Consider the following 15,138-nt stretch of genomic DNA (forward strand, 5'->3'; position numbering starts at 1 on the left):
AAACCTGAAAGAACATAACCAATACGTCATCCACCAAGCAATACCCAATACCCTTCCTACTCAATTCTGCTATAAGACCCCAATAGAACTGCACCATATGTGCATATAACCAACAATCACAACTCCTCGTAACACAGAAGGTAACTCGTAGATTACTCAGAACACGAACAAGCTCAATAATAATCGAATGGCACATCCCTCAACAATAGTAATTCAGAGTCAACAAATCCGACTCGATGCAGAACACACATCCATATTGGGTCTACCAATGAACCCCAGATCAACTCTGGTCAACCACAATAGATAAATAACTCTCTGAAAGTTCACAATGACTGAATCATGGCATATACTAACATCTGACTAGCTTTGCCCACATCTTCACAGTCCATAACCACGAAATAACCTGTTTATGAGAATTCCAAGTCTCCAAATCCATAAAGCAGACGAATCACCATATCCAATCCCAACTCCACCGCCCGAATATGTAACAAACCTCTAATACTCAATCATACCATGAGGAATACTTCTATAATTCTTCTGTGCCACCAAGCGACTTGAATATCAGCAGTCAATCAAACAAGAGAGTGCCGCAATACTAATGAAGTATCCTTAACTCAAACACATTGCCCTTTCTAAAATGTATACCCTCATCAAGCCATGCCAATTAGTAATATCATTTACCTAATCATTTGAACTGTCCATGTTGTATATGAATTTATGACCTTCCTTTCAAAACTGAACCGTGACCTTACACATCTAAATCTCAACCCTACACAATATACCGCATATACCGTTCCATCCTATGATAATTATGAGAACTTCATAATCCACTCCGAGCCATAAGCAACTACGTACTCAACTAGCCAAGAGCTTTCCATTTGATCCCATCTAGAAGAAAATCGTTATACATCACATGCTCCTCGTGCCAGTAGAAAATATACATCTCTAACCGTGGTAAAAACCATCAAGAACTCTCTGAATCCCATTTGAACCAAACCAAACCGTCAGGACTGAATCCTTCTAACTCAACTAAGCTATGCAGGTCACCAAAACCCAAGATCACTGCCATGAAACACCTGTAGAAACTCATTACCTCATAAGCACCCAAAGAACTACTCATATCCCTTACCATGACGATCAAACCTACTACCAAGTTGTCCTGTTTATCCGAGTTCCTTCTGAATTACCTTCAAATTGATACCCCTTCTCACCATAACTCCATAATCCACAACCCAGACTCACCACACAAGACCCAAGCATAAAACAACTGCCCTAAGGCTCATAAGCCGCTGAATACTCTCTTAAATATCCCCAAAAGCACCACATCCAAAATACTTACCTTGAAGAAACTTTCTGTGAATGTAAAGCCATTACCTTCACCTTGCTGATACTGATATGTAGAATCCATAATGATATAGAAATGCCACAAGTCTTGACACCCTCCAATGTAAACCTTAGTTTCTCGCCAAATACACATCCTGGAGATCTCCAATTTCTACATATGAATCTTGAATCCATTAGCCTTATTCAAACCTTCGGAATACTAAAAATGACATCAAAACACCAAATCACCCTTAGATTCAAGCCTAAGAACCTTTAAACTTCCGAATTCCGCAAATGATGCCGAAACCTATCAAACCTCGTCCGAATTACCTGAAATTTTTCACACACGTCCCAAATGATGCTATGGACCTACTCCAATTTCCATAATTCCATTTCCGATCCCGATATCAAAATTTCCACTACCGATAGAGAAATGCCAAATTTCCAATTTTGCCAATTCAAGCCTAATCCTACCACGGACCTCCAAATCACATTCTGAACGCGCTCCCAAGTCCAAAATTGCCTAACGACGCTAACCAAATCACAAAAATCCAAATACGAGATCGAATACTCAAAATTTAAGACTTAGTCAAACCTTTCAAATTTAAAGCTTCAAGTTGAGAATCATTCTTCCATATCTATTCCGATTAACCTGAAAACCAAAACCGACGATTTACATAAATCATAATGCATCATATGAAGCTAGTCATTCTCGAGAACTGGCGAGCAAATTACAAATGCTCAAAACGACCAATCGGGTCGTTACATCAGCATGAAACATTGTACCCCATGCTGGACTCGATGGAATTCTTGTTGTAGATCCAATAGATTTCAGTTGGCATGTAGACATCAATGGAAATTTGGTCGTCGATCCCAAAAGCAACGTTCGGGAAGGTACCCGATCAGCTACTCAGAATGCACATGGCGGTGAAGATGGCAGGATCAGCCTTCGGGTAATCTTCAAAATGTTGCTGACCCAAATAGGCAGCAACAACCCAGCTCCAAAATAAGAACCACACACCAAGTAGGGTCGAACTCGAGCAATCCCAAGAAGTTGTACACATGGTCGAATAAACTTATAGGAAATTGAATGAGAGGGAATCAGAGACCAATCCTGTCATCATATAAATGCTCGAAGAACTAACAAAGCGAATTGTGACATGGGAAAAGAAGATTGAGGAAAATGATAAGAAGGTGGAAACCTATAAATCCAGGGTCGATCAAATCCCAGGGGAACCACCGATATTGAAAGGACTGGATTAAATAAAGGTTGTACAAAAACCTTTCCCCCTAAGTGCGGTTCCAAAGCCAATCCCCAAGAAGTTCCGTATGCCCGATATTCTTGAGTATAATAGGACAACTGGTCCAAACAAACACATCACCTCCTACACGTGTGCTATCAAAGGAAATGACTTGGAAGATGACGAGATCGAATCCGTCTTGCTGAAAAATTTCAGGGAGACTTTATTGAAGGGTGTTATGATATGGTATCATAATTTACCGCCTAATTCTATTGACTCATTTGCTATGCTTGCAGATTATTGTAAAGCCACATGTCGAGGCCATTAAGGTCGCAACAACTAAAGTCGGACCTTTTCAAGGTAAGACAGAAGGATAACGAGATGCTCAAAGAATTCGTATCTTGATTCCAAATGGAACGAATGGATTTGCCACTGGTCACCGATGATTGGGATGTTCAAGCTTTCACTTAAGGTCTTAAATTCGGAGTTCCATAGCTTCACAGCAGTTGAAGAAAAAATATCTAGCTATCACTTGGGCCGATGTACATAATCGATAGCAGTCAAAGATCAGGTTCGAGGATGATCAACTGGGGGCTCCTTCTGGGTCCGTTTATCTTAACAAGCCCAGGGATAGAATCAAGAGGGATATCGATCGAGAACCAAGGTCGAATAGGGATCGATATCAACTGTATAATGGATATCGTAGAGGCAGCGGATCTAGGGAAAACTCTGCTCGAAATGAGAGGAGAAATTATCAAGGTCAAAGTTCAGGGGACTCATAAGCAAGAGTGGTTTTGAGAGAGATGTAAGGCCCAAAGAAGCACCGCGATTATCAAACTATAGCCTGAACATTGATGCAGCCGCCATCGTATTTGCCATGAGATGTATCAAAGATACTAGATAGCCTCGACCATTGCAGACCAATCTAGCCCAGAGAAATCCCAACCAAGTGTGCAAGTATCATGGTACCCATGGCCATAAAATAGAAGATTGCAGACAACTAAGGGAGGAAGTAGCCCGATTGTTCAACGAGGAACACCTTCGGGAATTCTTAAGCAATTGGGCCAAGAATCACTTCAAAAATAGAGATTCAAAAGGATAGAACAAGCAAGAAAAGCCACAACACATGATTCACATGATCGTTGGAGGGGTCGATACTCCTCAAGGACCAGTATTTAAATGCACCAAGGTATCGATCACAAGGGAAAAGCAAACTCGGGATTACGTACCAGAAGGGACATTGCCTTTCAATGACGAGGATGCAAAAAACACCAACGACGCACTAGTAATATCTGTACTTATGAATAAAACTTGAGTTAAACGTGTTTTAATTGATCCAGGCAGCTCAGCCAACATTATTCGATCGAGGGTCGTAGAACAGCTTTGCCTACAGGATTAGGTTCCCGAGTACTAAGCGACTTCAATATGGCATATGAAACCACCAAAGACGAGATAACTTTGCCGGTAAACGTAGCTGGGACCATCCAAGAAACGAAGTTCCATGTGATTGAAGGGAGATATGAGGTATAATGCCTTATTCGAGAGACCGTGGATCCACAACATGAGGGCAGTGCCCTCTACCCTTTATCAGGTTCTAAAGTTCCCGACGCTAGAGGGAGTCAAAAAAGTCTATGGGGAGCACCCCGCCGCCAAGGAAATGTTTGTCGTTGATAAAGTGATACCAATATAAGTGATCTCATCAACGAAAGGGTCAAACTCGAAGGGAAAACAAGAGGTTAAATAGCAACCACAAACATCATCCTCGACCCAATCGGAGAAGCAGCGGACTAACGAGGATGATGGCTATGGTGTTCCTTGATAATCCCTGATGATTCCGATGCCACCAAGTCAATGGTCGAAGAGCTGGAATAAATCGTACTGATCGAACATTAGCCCAAACGAAAGGTATACCTAGGCACGGGGCTAGCCCCCAAGCTTAGGAGAACAACAACAACAACAACGACCCAGTGAAATCCCACTAGTGGGATCTAGGGAGGGTAGTGTGTACGCAGACCTTACCCCTACCTCGAAGGAGTAGAGAGACTGTTTCCGAAAGACCCTTGGCTCAAGAGGACAAAAAACTTATTCAATTCGATAAAACTAACATGGATTTCTTTGCATGGTCCCATCTCGATATGACAGGGATCCCACCGAAAATTACCACCCATAAGCTAAGCCTGCACCCAAAATTCCGTCCGGTGAAGCAAAAAAGAAGGCCCCAGTCCGAGATCAAACACGCTTTAATCAAAGACGAGGTAACCAAACTTCTCAAAACAGGGTCCATCCGGGAATTAAAATATCCCGAATGGTTAGCCTATGTAGTAGTAGTCCCTAAGAAGGGAAACAAACTTAGAATATGTGTAGATTACAAAGACTTAAATAAATAATTCCCCAAGGATTCTTTTCCTTTGCCTAATATAGATCGCATGATCGATGCTATGGCCGACCACGAAAGCCTTAGTTTTCTTGATGCCTAATCCGGGTACAACCAAATAAAGTTGAACCTGGAAGACCAGGAAAAACCTCGTTCATCACTAAATATGGTACCTACTACTATAATGTAATGTCATTCGGATTAAAAAATGCTGATCCAACCTATCAATTCCTAGTAAACCAAATGTTTGAAGAACAAATAAGGAAATCTATGGAAGTTTATATTGATGACATGCTAGTTAAGTCCCTGCAAGCAGAGGACCATTTGAAGCATTTGTAGGAAACTTTCAGTATACTGAAGAATACAACATGAAACTCAACCCAGAAGAATGCGCATTCGGGGTCGACACTGGCATATTTCTTGGATTTATGGTATCCAATCAAGGAATCGAGATCAACCTCGACAAAATTAAAGCTATCGAGGACATCACAGTAGTAGACAACGTAAAGGTCGTGCAGAGGTTAACATGGCTTATAGCCGCCCTGGGGTGATTCATCTCGAGGTCTTCTGATAAGAGCCACCAATTCTTTTCATTGCTGAAGAAGAAGAATAACTTCACATGGACTCCGAAATGCCAATAGGCCTTGGAGGACCTTAAATGGTACTTGTCGAGCCTACCGCTCCTTCACACGCCGAGGGTAGATGAATAGCTTTACTTATATTTCGTAGTATCGGAGGTAGCAATAAGGGGAGTCCTAGTCCAAGAAGAACAAGGTACACAATTCCCTATCTATTATGTTAGTCGGACCCTAGGTGAGGCCGAAACTAGGTATCCTCATCTAGAAAAGTTAGCACTCGCTTTAATAAGCGCCTCTAGGAAACTAAAACCATACTTTAAATAGAATCTCGTATGTGTTGTTACAACTTATCTCCTTCCAAATATTTCGCATAAACCCGAGCTTTCGGGACGATTGACCAAATGGGTCATAGAAATAAGTGGGTACGATATTGGGTATCAACCCCGAACAACGATCAAGTCTAAAATATTAGCAGACTTCGTGGCTGACTTCACAGCGGCCTTAGTACCCGAGGTTGAAAGAGAATTATTAGTCAACTCGGGTACACCTTCGGGCATCTGGACCCCCTTTATGGATAGTGCTTCGAACGTAAAGGGGTCTGGACTTGGCATCGTGCTAAAACCACCCACAGGTAATGTGGTTAGACAATCTATTAGAACTATAAAATTGACTAACAACGAGGCCGAATATGAGGCCATGATTGCAGGTCTCGAACTAGCCAAAGGCTTTAGAGCAGAGGTGATCGAAGCCTAATGCGACTCCTTCCTCGTTGTGAATCAGGTTAACAGAACCTTTGAAGTTCAAGAGGAGCGAATGCAAAGATACCTGGATAAGCTACAAGTTACTGTACACCGATTTAAGGAATGGACTTTGCAACATGTGCCTTGAGATCAAAATTGTGAAGCCGATGCCACGCAAACCTAGGGTCATCGGTCGAAGATAGGGAACTTAATTCAGGGGTTGTCGTACAACTCATGAGGTCAGTGGTCGAAAAAGGCCATGCCGAGATAGACTCCATAAGCTTGACATGTGCTTGGAGAAACAAATACATAGAGTATTTGAAGAACGGAAAACTTCCCTTAGATCCAAAGAAATCGAGGGCCCTACGCACAAAGGCAGCCCGATTTAGCCTATCCGAAGATGGAACCTTACTCCGAAGGATGTTCGATAGTCCGCTAGCAATATGTCTAGGACCGAGAGATACCAAATATGTTTTGAAGGAAGTCTATACATGCGGGAACCACTCAGGCGCCGAATCATTAGTTTGAAAGGCAATCAGAGCCGACTATTAGTGGGTTGATATGGAAAAAGATGTGAAGGCGTTTGTGCAAAAATGTGATAAATTAAAAGACTTGCTCCAATGATTCATCAACCCGGGGAGATGCTGCATTCAGTTTTATCCCCATGGTCGTTCATGAAGTGGGGGATGGACATCATCGACCCTCTTCCATTGGCACCAGCTAAGGCTCAATTTGTTTTGTTTATGACTGGCTATTTCTCTAAGTGGGTTGAAGCACAGTCCTACCAGAAGATCAGGGAGAAAGAATTCATCGACTTCATTTGGGACCACATCGTATGTCGATTCAGAATACCATCTAAAATTGCATGTGACAATGGAAAACAGTTTATCGGCAACAAGGTGACCAAATTTCTCGAAGGCCTTAAGATCAGAAGGATCTTATCAACACCTTATCACCCTAGTGGGAATGGGCAAGATGAATCGATCAACAAAACCATAATACAAAACCTCAAGAAAAGGTTGACTAATGCCAAAGGAAAATGGAGAGAAATTCTGCCCGAAACTTCGAAGTCCAGTACCAGGGCCTCCCCATTATCTTTGTTTTATGGCACCAAAGATTTAATACCGGTCAAAGTTAGGGAGCCGACCATCAGATTCCGATATGCGATGAAGAAAACGAATGATGAGGCCATGAATACGAGCAAGGAGCTATTAGATGAACGACGAAAAGCTCCCTTTGTTCGATTGACTGCCCAGAAACAACGGATCGAAAGGTATTACAATCGAAGGGCCAACCTTCGATATTTTAATGTCGGGTACTTGGTACTGAGGAAGGTCATGTTAAACACCCGAAATCCAAATGAAGGGAAATTGGGTCTGAACTGGGAAGGATCGTATCAGATTCTCGAGATCACAAGAAAAAGATCCTATAAGCTCAGAACGATGGACGGAGAATTGCTACCGAACAATTGGAACGTAAGTCATCTCAAACGATATTATTGCTGAGGTACGACCCCATTTTAATTCTTTCTATTTTTTGACTAACACTTGCAGGTTATCGACAAGGAGCGGCACAGAGCCTTTAGGTCTGAAAGCACGTGTTGCACTCTTTTTCCCTTGAACTGTTTTTGTCCCAATTGGGTTTTTCGGCAAGGTTTTCAACGAGGTAAAAGTGGATCGTGCTAACTTAGAATTAAAGGCCGATCACGAATTGGTATCAAAGACTGTGTTTAAAGTATCAGAGATTTCTCTACAATCAACCTCGAATACTGGGGGGATTACTTTCGGATATTGAATTGTTCTAGAAAGAAAATTATTTTGAAATGGAAGGGTCTCAATAGTTAGGATTTATTGTAAGGTCCAAATGGTCAAAATGAATTGTGCCCACATAGATTGCTCGAGCCCTGACATAAAACATGCACGCATGTATTACTATTTTTGACAAGAATAAAGAGAAGTACTTTCCTTGAAACTATCTTATGTATTAGAAAAATTTCCACTTTATGATTCCATACTTTCAATCTATTAAGAAAATAGGCTTAAGGGCAGATTATAATCAGAGTTCGGATGATCACTCCCATACTCGGGGACTGCCGTCCGAAAAATAAAACTCAAACAGATCGAACTACTGAGCTTTGGGGATGAAAGACCTAATAGGCAACTCCCCTGTTTCTAAAGGCCACGACCACCTGACTCGGGGACTATTATCTCGAGCAAGCTCCGATAAAATAAAAATAGGAAAACGAGCCCAATGGGCAAATCCCGAACCTAAAGGCTACGACCAATTTAACAGGCTCGGAGACGTCCGAAACCTGTAACAAAAATAGGCCTTCAAAAAAGAAAAAAATGTTCTTTCACAACCGGTTCTAGAAGGCTACACTCGGCAGAATCTTAAACTTAAGATATTTTTGGGAAAAAACATCGGTATTTTCGAACCCCGGTAATGCCTTAACCAGAAAGGCAATAAAGGCAAGGTTTTGTTCATACCCTCGAACACAACCTTATTATTTCATGCTAAGATATTCCAACCTTTGTAAATACAAATGATAAAGTAAAACAAAAAATTTGAGAGCCAAAAAAGGGTAGAAAGCCTTATGTATGTACATAAATGATCTTTTTACAAAGTCCAAATCCGCCAAAATCAAAATTTACAAAGGCCTAAGGGCTACTTTTACTTCGAGTTCAAGAGATCATTCTCACTCAACTAGAAATCCTAAGCGCTACCTTATTTTGAGTCCGAGCAGGTCCTCACTCGACCATTAAGTTTAAAAGCTACCTCAACTCAAGTTCGAATGGTCATTCGGGGTTCGTCGATCAGAAACGGTCAAGGACAGTACTTATTATCGGTCCTTACCATCTTAAACCTTGGACCCTCAAATACAACTTCATAATTATATGCTAAGACGCTTTAACCCATACATAAATTAACAAAAAGACAACAGATACAAAAGCCATGGAAGGGAAAAGGTTTTATATACTCATCAAAATCTTTTTACAAGGGCAACATGGCCCGATGGAAGTTCTTTACAAAAGGCCAAAATGGCCTCGATAGAAATACAAAATCTATTCAAAAGCCTAAAAGGCCTAGTCATCTACGAGAGAAGCATCATTACCCTTCGAGCTCCGCTTTGGCAGCTTCAAGCTCTGTGACCAGCTTCTCCTGATCGGAATTTGTTGAACCCAACTGAGATTGGAGATCCTCTATTTTCTTGTCTTGCACCAAGGTTTTCGCTTTCATGCTTCGGAGTTGGCCTTCAGCTGAGGCCAGGTGGGCTCGGGCAGTCTCCTTTTCTGAGGCAAGGTAATTCATGTTCTTCTTCCATTCTTCGGCCTCAGTTTTCACTACATCTACTTCTTCACAGAGTTGCCCGATCACATCAAGCTTTTGTTGGACCTGCGCATTCGAACCATTAGCCATCATGCCCGAGTCACCATCATTAACTTCAAAGATTCTTTTTACCTATTTGGCTAGTTCAGCATGTTCTTTCTAAGCCATTTCTAGCTCAGCACAGAGGCTTTAGCTTCCCCTTCTCTTTGCTCACTGAGAAGCTTGAAGGCATCTTTTTCCTCAACAAGCCCTCAGACCTCGGCCTCATACTGGCTCAGCTCTTGGGATCAAAGTAAAGCCTCATGATGAAGCACCGAAGCCTACAAACATATACAAATGAGTTATATAAAGGGAGAAAAATCTAAGTACAAAAATTGACATCAACTAGGAAATCTGGGACTACATAGTTTAGAGCCCGTTGGGCTTCATTAAAAAGACATGGTTTTCTACCTCATCCATCTTGGCTTGGTATTATTCGGTGACCAAGCATCGGAGATAGCTAGCCACCCCTGCGTGGGCAGAAAGAACCCGAGCATCCTTTGGGACCGAGATGATAATTGATCGCTTACACCCGGGATCGATACCGGGGGCTAGAAACTGATTGGTCAGTTTAAAGCTCGAGGAAGCCTCACTCGAGCTCTTTTTCGGTACATCCAAGTCACCCAGACCAGTGACATCTTTCACTCCAACAAAATAGCCACGAAAAGGATCTTCTACTCCATGGACCTCTTCCCCGTGGCAAGTCTCTACCTCTTGATGTTCATGCATCATCGACTCAATTAAATATTTTGGGGCACCACCTTCATCTCGGGGAGCCTCGAGCATTGTTTCTGCACTAGCATCAACCGCCATCTCGATAGCATTCTCACCCCGAGGTGAAGCGTCTTCAGCTTTTTCTAGCTCGGGGACTTCAACCGAGTCTTCCCCCTCAACCTCATCAAGTCGAGGCAGAGCAGTTTCAACTACCATCGGCTTAGTAATTCCTTGAATCTATGTGCCAGCTCGTACACGGGCCACTTGCCCGGAGTCTTCTTCTTCTTCTTCTTCTTCAAGCTCATCTCTTAGTCGTTGGACTAACTCCAAAGTTAGAGGGATAATGTTCCCCTTGGTTTTACTAGCTGTTTTCTTTTTAGGTTTCTGACCCTCAAAGTTCGTAGAATCTGAATCCCTTTTCCTCTTCTTCTCCATCACCGACTTCGAGATAGATGGTGGGGGGAGGATTTCTTCATCACCAGACGGGGGCCTCATCGTAACATCTTTCCTAAGACATACAAAATAAGGGAAGTGAGTAAGCTCGGGCAAATATTCAAGCATCAGTCAAATCATTAAATCAGGAAGAAAAGTTTACCATGACTACTAGCCTCCCATCGATCCTTCGACAATCGCGCCATGCGCTCAGCATGTGTTGACTTTGATATTAGGCTCCTGACCCAGTTCTCGATTTGGGGAACCGCACCCGGCATCCAGGCAATGGCTGTATCAAGTAAAACATTGATATGAAATGGTAAAAACAAATACAATAAACATAAATTAAGGATGAAATTATACTTACGCTTTATATTCCATTTCTCAAGAAATGGCATACACTCGGCCGAGATTAAGTCCGAGGTCTTTACTCGAACAAATTGGCCCATCCATCCCCGGTCTTTGTCCTTGTCTATGCTCGATAAAGGTGCCTTGGTGGCCCAACGTTGAAGCTTTATTAGTCTTCCTCGATAGATTCAGGGGCTATACATGCGTATGAGGTGGTCGAGGGTGAAGGGAAGCCCGTCGACTTGGCTTAAGAAGAAACGAAGTAATATTACTATCCTCCAGAAAGAAGGATGAATCTGACCGAGGGTCACCTCATATTTCTTGCAAAAATCTATGATAATTGGATCCAAGAGACCCAACATGAAGGGGTAAGTGTAAACACTTAAGAACTCTTCCACATGGGTGGTGAATGATTCTTCTGGAGCAGGAACCACCACATGTTTCTTACCCCAGTTGCAATCTTTTTTAAACTGAGAGAGGAGGTTATCAGGTATTGAGAGGGTCTTTTTGATCTTGAAATCAGAATCGATGACACACCCTCCAGGAAAAAACTCTTCAGGGCGTGGCTTCACCGCTGGTTCCTCATCGGCCAACCATGACGATGAAGCAGTCTCTTTTTGTGGAACAATATTTGAAGTCTTAGCCATTTTACTTTTACAAATAAAGAAGAATGGATACTGAGAAGAAGCACTTGGTATTCTATTATGAAACAGGCAAAGAAATACCAGAGATCTGAAAATACAAAGCTTTGAGGAAGGCAAAGGATTTTGAAGAAGATTTGAAGCAAAGTTTGGGAAAAAGAAGAAAGATACATTTATAGATTTAAGATGACAGTTCCAATCCGATAATGGCCGATCGTCGAATGGCACACATTAAATGCCTGGAAAACTGTATCGACGAGACGTTTCAGTTACCTCTGTTACTTACATCATGATGCTTACATCATGATGTATCGAGGTGAAGATCGAGGGATCAAATCATTTCTCGTCATTACTCTCCAAACAACTAGGGGACTATCTGTATACGGTCAAAATCAGGCTTGCCTTTTTTTATGATTAACGAGATCAGGGCGTGACAGGTCAGGGTTCGACCCCATACCATACCAGACCGCGACACGAAGTTAGATGGCCAAGTTCATATTTGTCCTTTGTGAGGGATATTGGTGGTGATACTCCTTCTATTGATTTTGTTCCGGTAGTATGAGACTTTTCATATGTGTTTCCTGCAGACCTGCAAGGCATGCCACTCGACAGGGATATTGATTTTGGTATTGACTTGGTGTCAGGCACTCAACCCATTTCTATTCCTCCGTATCGTATGGCACCAGCAGAGTTAAAGGAGCAGCTTTAGAAGCTTCTTGATCCGGGATTTATTAGGCATAGTGTGTTGCCTTGGGGTACACCGATCCTATTTGTAAAGAAAAAGGATGATACTATGCGGATGTGCATCGACTATAGGCAGTTGAACAAAGTTACAATCAAGAACAAGTATCCTTTGCCGCGCATTGATGATTTATTTGACCAGCTTCAGGGAGCGAGGGTGTTCTTTAAGATTGATTTGAGGTCTGGGTATCACCAGTTGAAGATTTAGGGTGTGAGGGTGTTCTCTAAGTTGGTCACTATGAGTTCCTTGTGATATCTTTTGGGCTGACCAACGCTCCAGCAACATTCATGCATATGACAAACTGTGTATTTCAGCCATATCTTGATTCGTTTGTCATAGTATTCATTTATGATATCCTGGTTTACTTACGTATCCAAGAGGAGCATATAAATCATTTAAGGATGGTACTATAGAAGTTGAGGGAGGAGAAGATTTATGCCAAGTTTTCCAAGGGTGAGTTTTGGCTCAGTTCGATGGTGTCCACTGAGGGGATTAAGGTGGATCTAAAGAAGACAGAAGCAGCTCAGAGTTGGCCCAGACCATTTTCAGCTACTGAGATTCGGGGTTTTCTCGGCTTAGCCAGGTATTATCATTGCTTCGTGGAGGGTTTCTCGTCCATTGCAGTGCCTTTGACAAAATTGACCCAAAGGGTGCTCTATTCAGGTGGTCGGATGAGTGTGAGAAGAACTTTCAGAAGCTCAAGGCTGCCTTGACCACAACTCCAGGGCTAGTTTTGCCTTCAGTGTCAGGCTCTTATACAATGTATTATGATGCTTCTCGGATTGGTATTGGGTGTGTCTTGATACAGTAGGGTAAAGTGATTGCTTATACTTCGCGTCAGTTGAAGCCCCATGAGAAGAACTACCATGCTTATGATTTGGAGTAAGTAGCCATCATTCATGCATTGAAGATTTGGAGGCAATATCTCTACAGTGTGTCTTGTGAAGTATTTACGGATTATCAGAGTCTCCAACACTTGTTCAAATAAAAGGATCTAAATTTGAGGTAGCGGATATGGTTAGAGTTGCTAAAGTACTATAATATCACCATTCTATATTGTGAGCACGTGATTTTTGTTTACGCGATAATCACTCCAAAAGAAATCAAAATAATAACAAACGGTCTCGCCGTGCCATTTTTCGATATTTACGTGACATTTTTTGTTAGCTATTTGTGGCTTTGTCCGTGTCTATTTAGTCTTATCAAACAAAAAATACAAAAAATATAGGTCGTGCGTAAGTTTAGGATATCATTCTACTATTAGGAATTAATCGAACCATAATCCGGTTATTAAAAGGGAAATCATAAAATATACGTCTTTTATTCTATTTGTTTGTCATTAAATGATTTTATTTTAATTAAATGTTAATGTGAGTGATATTTGTTGTTTGAGTATTAATTAATATTTGTATGATTTTATTTTTAATTTTACAATTTTAGTTAGGAATTTTATTTAAATCAAAAGAATGAAAAAGAAATGGGTTAAATCAGATTTGGGCCATTAAATTGGACCCAGAATCAGGCCCAAAAAATACTGATGTGCCCGGTCCAGGTCAGTTTGGCCTCAGGGGTATCCCAACGATGTCGTTTTGGTCATGCCTGATCTGGGCCATTGATCTCAGAATGATCAACGGCCAAGATCACATCCCCCGTACCCACATTCAAACCCGACCCATTCAACCCCGGACCAACCCAACCCCTTGCATCTGAAACGACACCGTTCCTCACCAGCTGAAATATCCTGGCCCTTCATCTCGCCTCATCCGACGGCCAGGATCTGATCACTCACTAACTATATAAATCCAAAACCTCACCCCACGCCCCCATCCAAACACCCCCCCATTCATCGTCCCAAACACGGACCTCCCAAACCCTAGCCGCCCGTGTGCACCTTCACCGTAAAGCCGGCAGCAAGGATGCCGGTGACCACCATCTTAACACCCTAAGACCTCCTCCACCCCCTGAACACAGATCCACTAACTGTTGGTCTCGAATCCTCCCCCACCATCTCGAATCTTCATTTGAAGATTCGAGCCGGACCTCGATCTACACCAAACCACCCCAAATCCATGCCAGGCACTCCCCTGACCTCCCTCGTGACCAAACCAAGCTTGGTTTGGTCCGAATCCAACTAGGAAAACCTGGATCCCAAATCTGCCCTAAAAACCCCTAGAAGCCCTGAGTCCGATTTTGGGTCCGTTTGAACTAGAAGATTAGGGTCTAATGGACTTTAATCGAAGTGTTCTCAGTTGATAACACTTTGATTAAAGTCCGTTCAACCCCAAGAAAGGTCGATTCAAATTTGGGCTAGGGCTTTCTGATTTTTCAAGCCTTTAAGGTATTTTTGTTTTCTTTTTCTTTGTTAGTTCATTTTATTGTTGTTATAGTTAAATGTCTGTTCACATGGCCAAATGATTAATTGATTTGTTTTGTGTCAACTATTCTATCCACCTTGCCCAGACTTCTGTATTTGGTCAAATTTTTCTTCATTTACTGATCGTGTGTATGTGTGTAAACTGTACAATCGACTGAAATTGAATTTGGTCGATTAATTAGTTTCCAGGGCAACTTTGTTTGTTTATTACAATTTGAACCACATGTTAATACTGTTGGATTCTGATCAATGTCTTCGATTGTAT

General features: G+C 42.0%; 1 protein-coding gene across 1 annotated transcript; it reads left to right on the forward strand.

Moving 5' to 3' along the window:
- Nucleotides 1–6,942: 6,942 nt before the first annotated feature.
- Nucleotides 6,943–7,876, forward strand: LOC138880012 (uncharacterized). Its single transcript, XM_070159662.1, has 2 exons — nucleotides 6,943–7,529; nucleotides 7,810–7,876. Exons 1-2 carry the CDS (start codon nucleotides 6,943–6,945, stop codon nucleotides 7,874–7,876), a joined length of 654 nt encoding a protein of 217 aa, XP_070015763.1.
- The last annotated feature ends 7,262 nt before the right edge of the window (nucleotides 7,877–15,138 follow it).

The sequence above is a fragment of the Nicotiana sylvestris genome, chromosome 10 (genome assembly GCF_000393655.2).
Source record: "Nicotiana sylvestris chromosome 10, ASM39365v2, whole genome shotgun sequence".
Lineage (NCBI taxonomy): Eukaryota > Viridiplantae > Streptophyta > Magnoliopsida > Solanales > Solanaceae > Nicotiana > Nicotiana sylvestris.